At 36.4% G+C, this 13014-nt stretch overlaps 1 protein-coding gene across 4 annotated transcripts in view; it reads right to left on the reverse strand.

Moving 5' to 3' along the window:
- Nucleotides 1-1373: 1373 nt before the first annotated feature.
- The window catches only part of LOC127419974 (FYVE and coiled-coil domain-containing protein 1-like), a 34160-nt gene continuing 22519 nt past the window's right edge, over nt 1374-13014 (reverse strand). For 3 of the 4 annotated variants that reach the window (XM_051661845.1, XM_051661842.1, XM_051661843.1), the window contains exons 13-18: nt 12717-12937; nt 9546-9681; nt 7515-7607; nt 7196-7406; nt 4627-4736; nt 1374-3665 (exon numbers count right to left, since the gene is read on the reverse strand). In XM_051661845.1, coding sequence (XP_051517805.1) covers nt 3590-3665; nt 4627-4736; nt 7196-7406; nt 7515-7607; nt 9546-9681; nt 12717-12937 — 847 coding nt within the window. In that variant the 3' untranslated portion in view covers nt 1374-3589. The remainder of the gene's footprint in view (nt 3666-4626; nt 4737-7195; nt 7407-7514; nt 7608-9545; nt 9682-12716; nt 12938-13014) is intronic. The other variant, XM_051661846.1, reaches the window with a different exon arrangement.

Raw genomic sequence — 13014 nt, forward strand, 5'->3', positions numbered from 1 at the left:
TGTACGGGTCACACAAATGAAAGGTGCACTCAGTAACTTTTGTCTGTGTCATGTTGGACTTACAGTGACACCTAGAGGCTTGGATGCAGCATCATTTCAAATCAATAGTTTTCAGTTTCAGATGTCATTGTAGATATTAAGTATTCAGTCAGCCGATGATTACTTTAATCTAATGAGGATTGTCAAGTGTCAAAATCAATTCAGGACGTTTGGGTGAGACTTCACAAGCGAATGGTACTGAGGCTGGGGTCAAGTGATTCTATCATAGCAGCCACCACATGCAGACTCTCTCCATGTAGAATAGAACCGCTTTTATAAGGCTACTGATATGTCTGTAGTCTTCATTGTTAATGCCACTCCGGAATCACAGATTCAATGTCTTTAGGCGTCTAAACTTCTTGAGCTGAGGAGAAAAAGAACTGCACCTGTTACCCAGATGGCTCCACAGTTATGTGCGTATTGGGGTGAGTTACAGTATAAGGCATCAAGATTTGTATTTCATCCTCGAAACACACAGGTCCTTGGAGTCTGTAGGAAGGGTGGAGACGCTCATTCCACCCCTTGTGCCTCATCTATTTTTTGGAGTTTTGGTTGCTTGAAGTCCAGTGTTAAGTTTCCACAGTCTGTGATGATTTGGGGTGCAATGTCATCTGCTGGTGTTGGTCCATTGTGTTTTTTGAAAACCAAAGTCACTGCACCCGTTTACCAAGAAATTTTGGAGCACTTCATGCTTCCTTCTGCTGACCAGCTTTTTAAAGATGCTGATTTCATTTTCCAGCAGGATTTGGCACCTGCCCACACTGCCAAAAGCACCAAAAGTTGGTTAAATGACCATGGTGTTGGTGTGCTTGACCGGCCAGCAAACTCACCAGACCTGAACCCCATAGAGAATCTATGGGGTATTGTCAAGAGGAAAATGAGAAACAAGAGACCAAAAAATGCAGATGAGCTGAAGGCCACTGTCAAAGAAACCTGGGCTTCCATACCACCTCAGCAGTGCCACAAACTGATCACCTCCATGCCACGCCGAATTGAGGCAGTAATTAAAGCAAAAGGAGCCCCTACCAAGTATTGAGTACATATACAGTAAATGAACATACTTTCCAGAAGGCCAACAATTCACTAAAAATGTTTTTTTTATTGGTCTTATGATGTATTCTAATTTTTTGAGATAGTGAATTGGTGGGTTTTTGTTAAATGTGAGCCAAAATCATCACAATTAAAAGAACCAAAGACTTAAACTACTTCAGTCTGTGTGCATTGAATTTATTTAATACACGAGTTTCACAATTTGAGTTGAATTACTGAAATAAATGAACTTTTCCACGACATTCTAATTTACTGAGATGCACCTGTATATATATATATATATATATATATCTTTGTTTATTACAAGATAAATTAGTACTATATTAATACAAATAAATAATATATCATGAGGATTTTCTGTGTAACAGTGGTGAATTATCAGTATCCCATATGTGTGTAGACATACATATTATACATGCCATTTGTTACTCAAGGTGATGCTGATGTTTCTGTGATTGACTCGATTTATATTTGACATTGCTATTTGACGAAGAAAAAACGTTGAAGATAGTAAGAGTAACACATAAACAGTGTGATATGAATATTGTCATTGCTAACATGAATCCACTCTGATCCAGCAGAGTAGGTGTACAGATAGATATATTAAAGGGATAACTAACCCAACACTGGAACACTGTGGAACACAAAAAGGAACTGTCAGGCAGAACGTTAGCCTCAGTCACCATTCATTTACACTGTATGGGAAAAGGATGCAAAGAAAGTGAATACTGAGGCTTACATTCTGCCTAACATCCCGTTTTATGTTCCACAGAAGAAAGAAAGTCATATGGGTTTGGAACCACATGAGGCTAAGTTAGATAGCCTGTTATTAGATCAATGGATTGGGATAATACAAGCGTGAATGATGCAAAGATATCTGAAAAAGAGCAGTTTGATCAGACAAAATAATTATTTCAATAATGCTACAATCTTGGTGTAAATGTATTCAGATACATAAATGAACAAAAATGAGAAATACTGAACTTACAAACTTTATTCAATTTTAAACGTTTGCAATTTGTAAACATTGCACTGTGATTGCATAGATTCACAAGTATCAGCACTACATTCAGTGATATACATAAATATGCACTTATCCTACTTTAAAACTTACAATATATTTAAAATACTACTTAAAAAAATGTACTCCTAAAAAAGTACAAGACCTATTAAGAAAATGTTTAAAATTGCACATCAAAAACGAGCCCAAAATGTCATAGAAATATACAAACAGATCTTCATAGGAGCAGCAGTCTAGTTCTGCTTTGTCACAGAGTAAATTATAAATTAACCTCAACACTGAATAAACTTGTGTCTTGTATATTTGCTTTAATAGCGAGTAAAAAAGTTTTTAACTGTTTAAGCGTTTATATTACTAATTTTTGGATGAGAATACAATGCTTTATATTCAACGATATTAAACCTCCAAAATGACTCATCAAACTTGTAGAAAAATATTCTGAATGTGAACTTCAGTAAACCAATTTTATCACTTAGAAATTACATCAGCATTATATTTGAAAAAATATACTTGGTGCAAATGCTAAATGAGTACTATGTATGTGCTATTTCATTTAAATCAACACCAACAAGAGGAATATTATAATGTATCCTATCCAAATACTAAATGGAGTAAACATATTCGAAAGTGCCATATTTGCATGTATGCATTGTGCATATAATTATATGGCTGACACAAGAAAAGTGTTTAAATAGCTGTCTTGTCAGTAAAATTTTAACCTAGTTAGTAAGATGAAAAACTGTGTATATTAGACACAAAATGCTTATTGCTTTTTACGTTCCATACTTAAAGTCAGTTTCATTTTGTCTGAGAGTATTTGTTTTCTCTCCCGAAAATAGGTTAATGACCTGAAGTGGAAAATGGCATTTTAGTTCAAAAGTGCCAAAATACCCAGTTGACGTGGCTCAAACATAACAGTATTTCTGTGTACTTGGTAATCTCAGAGCATGCAGTGCAATATTGGACAGCTGTAGTGAAAATGTAGTGTGATATCTTTGGAAAACAACAACCATTTTGTCATCTGCAAGTCTTTTTAGAAGTCACTCACCTGTCTCCCACATAACTGTTGCCATCATAAGCAGTTAGAAATGAAAGAGTTTTCTGAATTGTCCATTTTTAAAGCTTATAGTAGTTTGTGATTGTCTCACAATTTTTGTGAAACATTACCAGGAATTTTTGTGCATTTTCCCATGTTTGCTAAAACTGCTCTTTATCACTAAATTCTTTACATTTTCATTCCTCTGTAGTGTTACTTTAAGCATAAAATCCATTTAAAATAGTTCTCTGTGTTCACAAAGAAAGTGAAATAATAAAAGCAAACAATTCTTACAACAGATACACTATTTTACCGGTGCTAAAATATAAACACTCAAGTATACTAGACTACACCAACGAAACATGAAACTAATGGCACATGAGAACAAGTTTGAGATGACTAAAAATAAAAACATTAGGACACTACATACAACAAAGCTGTGCCTAAGGGAGGTCACTTCCATCGTAGATTATTGGCTTCTCAATGGCCAGGTGATAGTTGACCTTCTTAGAGAGAAATCTGCCAAAGCAAACATGAAAAGAAGAAACGCCGATTGCTTTATTCTATTTTCAAATAATAACTACAGATATCGATATAAAGTTTGAGTACACAAGACATTTGTCTTTTTTTGCTCATGTTTTGGCATTCCTTTGAAACAAAGCTAAAGCAAAAGTTGCAACCGTGTAGCATAAGTCTCAATTCTAAAACCTAGTGAGCTGCCTTGCTCTCTACTGCCTACACCGGCAGCTACCTTTTAAGGGAGCATCTAAACCATCATGGAACCCATAAGTGACTGATTTGGAACGTCTACATAGGAAGCACCACTCAAATACTGCTCCGAATGTGAACCACAGAGGGGATTCCAATAGAGTTTAAAGTTAGCATGTTGCTAAGCTAATGATGCTAATAATGACAGCAGTGCAATGCATACAATTATGCAGATCACTATGCAGAACCATCGTGTTCCTAATAAAGTGCTCAGTGAGTGTAAATATTAGGTACAATAGTACATTTACAGCTATTCATTAATATGCAGTGGTGGACTAAAGCACTGAACTGGTAAGCAAAAGGTCATTGGTTCAATCCCCACAGCCACCACCATTGTGTCCTTGAGCAAGGCACTTAACTCCAGGTTGCTCCAGGGGGATTGTCCCTGTAATAAGTGCACTGTAAGTCGCTTTGGATAAAAGCATCTGCCAAATGCATAAATGTAAATGTAAATATTTTTTGGTATTGTATAAAACCTATGAATACATACAGTTGACATTTCTCTCGACTTGAATGCTCCAACTGACCGGTCAGACAGAATCAAGTATTTTGGAGAGCCTTGTAATAAAGCAACATATTTTTGTTGCCTCCTGTTTGGAACAGTCTTCGCATTGGGAGGCCGCCAATGATTCCTAACTGTGCCGTCTGGATAGGCAGCGTACTAGGTTTTGGAACAGAACTTACAGTATGTGTCATCTGTGTGGTACTGTACCTGGAGAATGAGTTATCAAATATGAGCGTGTAGACTCCAGGGTTGCGGACTTTGAGTTGGCCCTGGATGGTCTCTTTGTGAGAGTTACAGCGTGTCAGAGGAATCAGAACCTGAATCACAGGAACAAAAAGTGGATTTATCACTGTAAGGATCTGTGGTTGCGTCAGATCATTTTGGGGAGCGCGAACAGCTCTCACAGTATGATAAGCAGAAGTGCTATATTAATGCGAGCTGATGCACTGCCTGTTAATATCTGTTATGTTTGTGAAGACATGCAGCCTGCAGCAGTTTGTGTTATCCTAAAATTGGTTATTATTTCAGAATTCAGTTGCAGAGGGCAGTCTAGATTATATTACAATGTGTTCACTGTTAGGGAAGCTACTTTGAGCTTCTGTAACCTACCAACCTACAAGCTATTAACAATATAAAGTAGTTGACGGAATAGGTCACCCAAATCTGAAAATGTTCCCATCATTTACTCACCCTCATGCCATCCCAGATGTGTATGACATTCTTTCTTCTGCAGACAAACAAATGAAGATTTTTCGAAGAATACCTCAGTTCTCTAGGTCCATACAATGCAGGTCAACAGGGTCTAAAACTCTGAAGCTCCAAATAGCACATAAAGGCAGGTTCCAGCGGTTAAATCCATGTCTTCAAAAGCATGTGATAGGTGTGGGTGAGAAACAGATCAATATTTGTGTCCTTTTTTTACTATAAATCTACTTTCAAACAGCCCTCCTATGAACGTACACGTGAGTTCTTCTTCTTCTGTTTTTTGGCGAGACACCCTTTCCGTGCATATCGCCACCTACTGGGCTGTTGTGCAAATATTATTTTTTTTTCTACATCCATCCCTTTTTTCTTTCTCCTCCCTGCCCAGTAGGTGGCGATATGCACAAAGAATCCAAATTGCCAAAAAACAAAAGAAGAAGAATGTGAAAGTGAAAGTGGAGATTTATAGTAAAAAAAGGACTGAAATATTGATCTTTTTCTCACCCACACCTATCATATCACTTTTGAAGACATGGATTTAACCACTGGAGTCTTATGGATTACTTTTAAGCTGCCTTTATATGCTTTTTGAAGCTTCGACCCTGTTGACCTGCATTGTATGGACCTACAGATCTGAGATATTCTTCTAAAAATCTTTGTTTGTGTTCTGCAGAAGAAAGTAAGTCATACACATCTGGGATGGCATGAGGGTGAATAAATGATGAATTTTCATTTTTGGGTGAACTATCCCTTTAAACTACAGTCAAGTTACCTATTTCAGAAAGTGGTTAGCTACATTACAATTTAACAACAAAAAATAGCCAGCTACACTGAAGCTATGTAATCATGTAATTCTTTTTAATTAAATAACTAGTATATTTAATAATTTATTAAACATTCAATTAGGATGACAGCATCAATCTTGGACACATAAATCTACACTAAATACAACTAGTAAAACAAAAACACCCTAAATTAAATAACTCCATTGAACAAATCAAATCGTTAAAATGAATCAATCTTACTTACACTATTTGAGAGAGAAAGAACATTGCATTAGTGTACATTTGATTATACAACACAACAGTGCCCGCCCACTTTTTCAGCCATCTTGGTTTCGGAATATTTTTTCCCATTCATTTTTCCACAGGGATTTCAGAAATCCTACATAAAAGACTTCTAAGTAATGACCCAAATCAACCAGCTCCGAGGTGAATCACAACATTACAAACTTTGATTTAAAGCAAAAAATTATTTGAAAATCAGTCAAAAAATACAAAGGCACAAGACTGTGTACTTGCCGTCTTTAATGAGGGAATGAATTACAATCCCATGAAGCATCGTGAATGACGTAATTTAATTTAAAAGGATGGAAAAATATATAACTATTGATTTAAAGATGTTGATTTTATGTATATAAAACATAATATGTTCATTTTATAGTAACAATATTCAGATATATGCAAACATTTATGTAGTTTATAGAGTACAGGGACTCGACTTCATTGCATCATTTACATTCTGTCATGAGAGTGGGTGGTCGCTGCAGAGCTCTTTTGGTGTGCTTTGCTCAGTGTGATTATCTGATTGGTGGGTTTTTTCTCTTCAAGATCATTGTTAGTGTAGTTCTTTCCCAGGTATTTCACCATTAAACACGATTTTTAAAAAATAAAGCTGAAATAACGCAGCCTGATGGCATTAACAGAAGCATATACAATTGAAACTCACGGTGGGTCTGTCTTCAAAGGTTTATAAGTTAGAGTTCAAATAAATTTGGCTATGTAGAAAATGAAAGGGATTTTTATTGACAGCTCTATTGTCTCAGTAATGTAACAATGTAATAGTAATGTAAAAAAACAGTGATGTAATGTTTTAACATGTCACACTGCTACTTGTTGGAAAAAAAACAGAAAAAAAACAGCTGAATTACTGTAGTAATTACATTAGTAGTGTTGTTACTATTTGTTACTGAAACTGGGGCAGTATTTTATATTGGTTGTGTGACTGACTCATGGAAATGCACTTGTGTGTTTGAGTGCATGTTGTCAGTGGCAACAATGATGGTCTGTGTTACCTTTGCCTGCTCAACAGGTGTGTCAAGCGTGTCTCTGTGCACCACAGTAAAGGAGATGCTCTTTGGCTCGGAAGAGAAAACCCAGCTGATGATGGGCCCCCGGTCGCCCACAGTGATGGGAATGGCACTATAGCAACTGGACATAACAAGGAGCTCACGGGAACCATCACCAAATTGAGAAATCTCATCTATATCCAGAGGCACAGAGGCACTGCAGAAGACATGCACAGAATCAACAACAGCAATAAGAGGAGAGGAGCTGGACAGTGTGTGTGTGTGTGTGTGTGTGTGTGCATGTGTTCTGTCTGTATATACTAACGTGAGTTCTCCTGACTTGAGAAGATTGATTTCCGCATCCTGTACAGTAGGGGCCAATTCTTCCTGTTCATCAGGGGTCATGTCACTTGATACACTATGGTAAAAAACAGTAGTGCATTTGCAACATAATGCATTTATAATGCAGCACACAATGTCCTAAAGCTAGATGCTTTAATCATTAACAACGAGCACGTCTACATGCAAGATCTTAAGAGCAATAAGACGAAAATGTGTAAGGTCATGCAAACTCCTTAAAGGGATAGTTCATCCAAAAAAGAAAATTCTCTCATCATTTACTCACCCTCATGCCATCCCAGATGTGTATGAATTTCTTTCTTCTGTTGAACACAATTGAAGATTTTTAGAAGAATATCCCAGATCTGTAGATCCTTACAATTCAAGTGAATGGTGGCTAGAACTTTGAAGGTCCAAAAATCACATAAAGGCAGCATAAAAGTAATCCATACAACTCCAGTGGTGAAATCCATTTCTTCAGAAGTGAAATGATAGGTGTGGGTGAGAAACAGATCAATATTTAAGTCCTTTTTTACTATAAATTATCCTTCCTGCCCAGTAGGTGGCGATATGCACGGAGAATGCGAATCGACGAAAACAAAAGTAGAAGAATGTAACAGTGAAAGTGTAGATTAACAGTACAAAAGAACTTAAATATTGACCTGTTTCTTACCCATACCTATCATATTGCTTCTGAATATATAGATTTAAGCACTGGAGTCATATGGATAACTTTTATGCTGCCTTTATGTGCTTTTTAGAGCTTCAAAGTTCTGGCCACCATTCACTTGCATTGTATGGTCCTACAGAGCTGAAATATTCTTCTAAAAATCTTTATTTGTTTTCTGGTCAAGAAAGAAAGTCATACACCTCTGGGATGGCATGAGGGTGAGTAAATTACTTTTGGGTGAACTATCCCTTTAAACAGCGTTCCCTTACCAGGGTAAGTTATAAAAGTTTAACGGTTTAAAATCTCATCAAATCACTTTTTATTCCTGTGGTGTGTGTCTAATTACAGAAACCTTGTGAACCCACAGGAAACACAGCCAATTAAGGCTGCTGTAGAATTACATGCCAGCCAGGTGCTCATCTAGCAGTGACAAATGTAAGAAAGTGCACACAAGATGGCATAAATTGACAGTCATAATCACCCACAGCTAATCTCTCTGTGGCACTTCCTGTCTGTCTCTAAACACTTATTTGAAGATGCAGCGGAGAACAACTTTCTAAACAGGGACCTGAACAAATTGGATCGTTCAGAGTGTGATTGTGTGTACACGGAAATGTTTAGTGCGTCCACTGTCCTGTCACTTGCATTGTGCATATAAGTTTGTGCATGTTTGCGTGCGAGTATGCTTTTGGGTGAATCTCACAAAGCCAGTCAAGGAAATTTGTATCATTAAGATTTTTGCATTGTGACACTATTTCATTACAATTAAACACATTTTCCTCACCAAGTCTCATTAAAGTAATACATCAATATTTTTGCATTACAGTAATGAAAATTGGGAGAAGTGTGAAACCTCATTCGCAACCCATTTTACTTTTGTAAAGTGACATTTTACCGAATAGTAAATTCAACAAGAAAAGGAATATAGGGCAGGATTTGATTTTATCCATTGGGGAAAGTGAAAAGTGGGTGTTGCAAACCAGAATGGAGCCGTGAAGAGTTTGCTAAAACAAATCCTAACTATCTTTTTGGCTATTGGCTAAAATGATCCAATATCCCGCATGGTCTATGTGATGTCAGAGCAAAAACATCACTTTAAATAAGAGCAAGCTATTTTGATTGAAGACCAGGAACATGCATTAAGAAAGTAAACAGGGTCAATTCTGATTTTATGTTGACTTCAATTCTCATAAAAAAAATCTTAATCGTACTAAAATAGGTTTTGATTTTTGTTTTTCTTTTGATTTTTGGGGGAAATATGACTCAAAGATGTTTTTGACAGATTTAGTTAGATTCACCATTTTATATGTAGTGAGAGTGTGTTTATGTGTGTTTATATGGGCTTACAGGTCTCTGATTGGCCCTCCATCTTCCTCTTGTGATCCAGTGGTGGTGCGTGAGTCACTGTCATAGATCTCATTCACTTCCTCCTCTGTTATGATGTCAAACACCCCATCATCCTGTATCTCACTAGGATCTGTCACTGGATCACAGGAAGTCATGGACACATATGACATCAAAGCAGAGCAACTGAATAAACAAGTAAAATGGCAAATAATATATCAAAGGGAGGGGCCTGAAAATGGGCGGTGCTTAACGGTCTAGATGTTTTCTTTAAGGCCATGTTCACACAGGTAGAAAAAAAAAACATTTTGGCCTATCCGACTCAAATCTGTTTAGGTGTTTGTAGTCCAAACAGAACAAGACATACTGCAGTAACTGTTATTGTTGAGGCCTTCACCTTTTACTCATTCAGCTTTTAATATTCGACAAGTAAAAACACAACTCTAATATTGCACATTTATTTTAATTTGTGCCTTAGCCTGCTGTGGGCAACAAGGAAACTGCATCACTCATTAAAGTAAACAGATCAATATTTAAGTCAATTTTTACTATAAATTCTCCTCCCTGCTTAGTAAATCTCCACTTTAACTTTCACATTCTTTTTCTTGTTTTTGGTGATTCACATTCTTCATGCATACACCCCTACTGGGCAGGGAGAAGAATTTCTAGCAAAAATGGACTTATATACAGTATATAGATCTGTTTCTCACCCACACCTATCATATCACTTCTGAAGACATGGATTTAACCACTAGAGTCTTAACAGTAGAAAAACAGCTACAAAAGAACTTAAATATTGACCTGTTTCTAACCCATACCTATCATATTGCTTTTGAATATATAGATTTAAGCACTGGAGTCATATGGATTACTTTTATGCTGCCTTTATGTGCTTTTTGGAGCATCACAATTTTGGCACCCATTCACTTGCATTGTGAGGACCTACAGAGCTGAGATATTCTTATAAATATTTTAATTTGTGTTCTGCAGAAGTAAGAAAGTCAAACACATCTGGGATGGCATGAGGGTGAGTAAATGATGAGAGAATTTTCATTTTTGGGTGAACTATCCCTTTAACTGTTCACTGTGTATTTTCAATGTAATTGTTATTAAAGATTTTCAGTATCAGTATTCACTGCTGAAGTAGCTCATAGTGGTGTTGCCATGTGATACCTGTTACTTTTCTTAGCGGCGCTGGTCAGGGTGGACCAGTCGTTTGTGATTACTGGTTAAGGATCTTTTAAAATAATTTTAAGTGCTGGGTAGTAACGATTACGTGTATTCTTGATTACGTAATCAGATGACAGAAATCAAGTACATGATATTAGATTAAATTACATTTTAAAACACTCGTAATCAGATTATAGTTACTTTTTATGGATAGCATGATTACATATTAATCGGGCAAATGCAGTAAATTCTAATATATACTTTCTGTAAGTCTTCGAGTGTCGAACCGATTGCATTAGTGTGGTAAAGTTCATTTTTGTTTTGCGAATTGGTTTGTACTCATCTGCACAACTTTTGAGACTGGTCTGGTCTGTTAACTCACAAGGATGGCATTTGTAAGGCCAAAATTGCCCTACCTTTCAAATGTAATCCAGGAGATTACATTACTGACTACAATTTTAGTCATGTTATTTGTAATCAGTACTAGATTACAATTCAGAAGTAATCTACCCTGCACTGTTTATTAAATAGCGATTGCTTGAGCAGATTTCCATTTTTATATTAGGGACCAAAAACTAGTCATTGATTTAACAGGAATAAATATATGTAATATTTCCTCATTTATAATAATCATTTAGAATGTACTGATGTGAACGGATAGACCATTTTGGTTTTATTGTTTTTCTTGAAATTTTCTAGGATAACGTTGAGCTTTAGAATCACTGTATATCTTTTGGATAAGCATTGCTGCAAGCTTCTCTCACAGGGTGACTCATGATTTAAGTAGTTTTCAGCATGACAGTGTAAAGTTTCCATCCAACTTTAGGTTATCATGTCCTGTATGAGAGGCTGTATAACAGTCTAAACGTCTTATATGATGTATTTTTTAATAGTTCACATTAGGCCCTGAGATAAGTGTTTGTAGGACCTTTCTGTCCATAGGAAGACCACCATTGTTTACCTTTGACATGCCTCTATTTTTATTATTATGCTTTTAGTTTAACAGTTTGACCACACAAAGCTATATTTCAAATTGGTGTGCCATGTCAGCGTGACATCTATGAGAACAAAATGACTTCATCACTGTTTTTAAGAATCAAGTCTTCTCATCATCTGTTCATGTTAAATATATTTATGCTTATTATCTCAGTAATGACGTGTACATCTTGATGTTTATAAGTCTTTTCAGTCTATTGTTCTTCGTTTCTTTTAGGCACTTCTCTCTCCTGACTGCATACGAGATATCTCAAATCTTTGAATTTACTGCTGCATTTACTTCACTGAATTTCAAAATTGATACTAAATGTAAACTTTTATGCTTTGATTACAAATTTAAATATACCCTTATTAAAATGTGTTATTCCTATTTATCTAGAAATATGATGCTTTTTGAGTCGCCAAGCACCCCCTTGTGGACAACAAGTTTGTCACATAGGAAAACAGTTGTTAAAAACTTTTGCCACCCAATGCATCAACCACAGTACACCATGTCTTGATTGCTTAGTACCGTGAAGACACGACACTGACATTTACCTGTCAATTATAACGATACATTTAAACACAAGGTGCGGCAAAACCCTGGGGCTTTGGCATTCCAGAACGGCCTTCTTGGCATTTAATTTTTCACACAAAATTTTTTCCGAGGCAGAAAATTAGCACTCGTTAGAACAATGCTGAGTATGTCAAAATACTCACAAGCATAAGAATAGTTCACCCAAAAAAAGAAACTTCTCACCCTAATGTCTTTGAAACCCATATGACTTTCTATCTTTCTTTGGAACACACAAAAAAAAGATGCTGCTTTTTTCCATATACTGGAAGTTATTCTGAAGGTCAAGCCACAAGGCTGGTTGTGTGAGGAAAAGACCTAAATTTAAAGTTGTTATTCACAGATAATCTTGTGTTCATTGAACGAAGAAAAAAAAAACATACAAGTTTGGAATGACATGATGACAAAATGTTCATTTTGGGGTGAACTATTCCTTTAAGAGTGTGTGTATATACCTGTAACTCTGGGTGTGGGTATATAGGGTGGCGGTTGGCTGGCAGTGTTTTCGTGAAGTGATGGTTGATTCACTGTGGAGCTGCTGAGTTCGGTCTTTGTGAATCTTTCCACCACAGCGCTGTGCTGCGTGTAACACTCTCGACAGCAGCGCTCCTTCTTTCTGTTTCTCGTCATCACAAAATTATTGCTGCAGTAGTAACAGAAAATACGGCCACACAACCTGCCAGAAACACAGTATGTGTAAATGTAAACATGAGCATTACGGCCTCTTCACACCAGTCCAAATTTTCACACAGC

Source organism: Myxocyprinus asiaticus, chromosome 29 (genome assembly GCF_019703515.2).
Source record: "Myxocyprinus asiaticus isolate MX2 ecotype Aquarium Trade chromosome 29, UBuf_Myxa_2, whole genome shotgun sequence".
Taxonomy (NCBI): Eukaryota; Metazoa; Chordata; class Actinopteri; order Cypriniformes; family Catostomidae; genus Myxocyprinus; species Myxocyprinus asiaticus.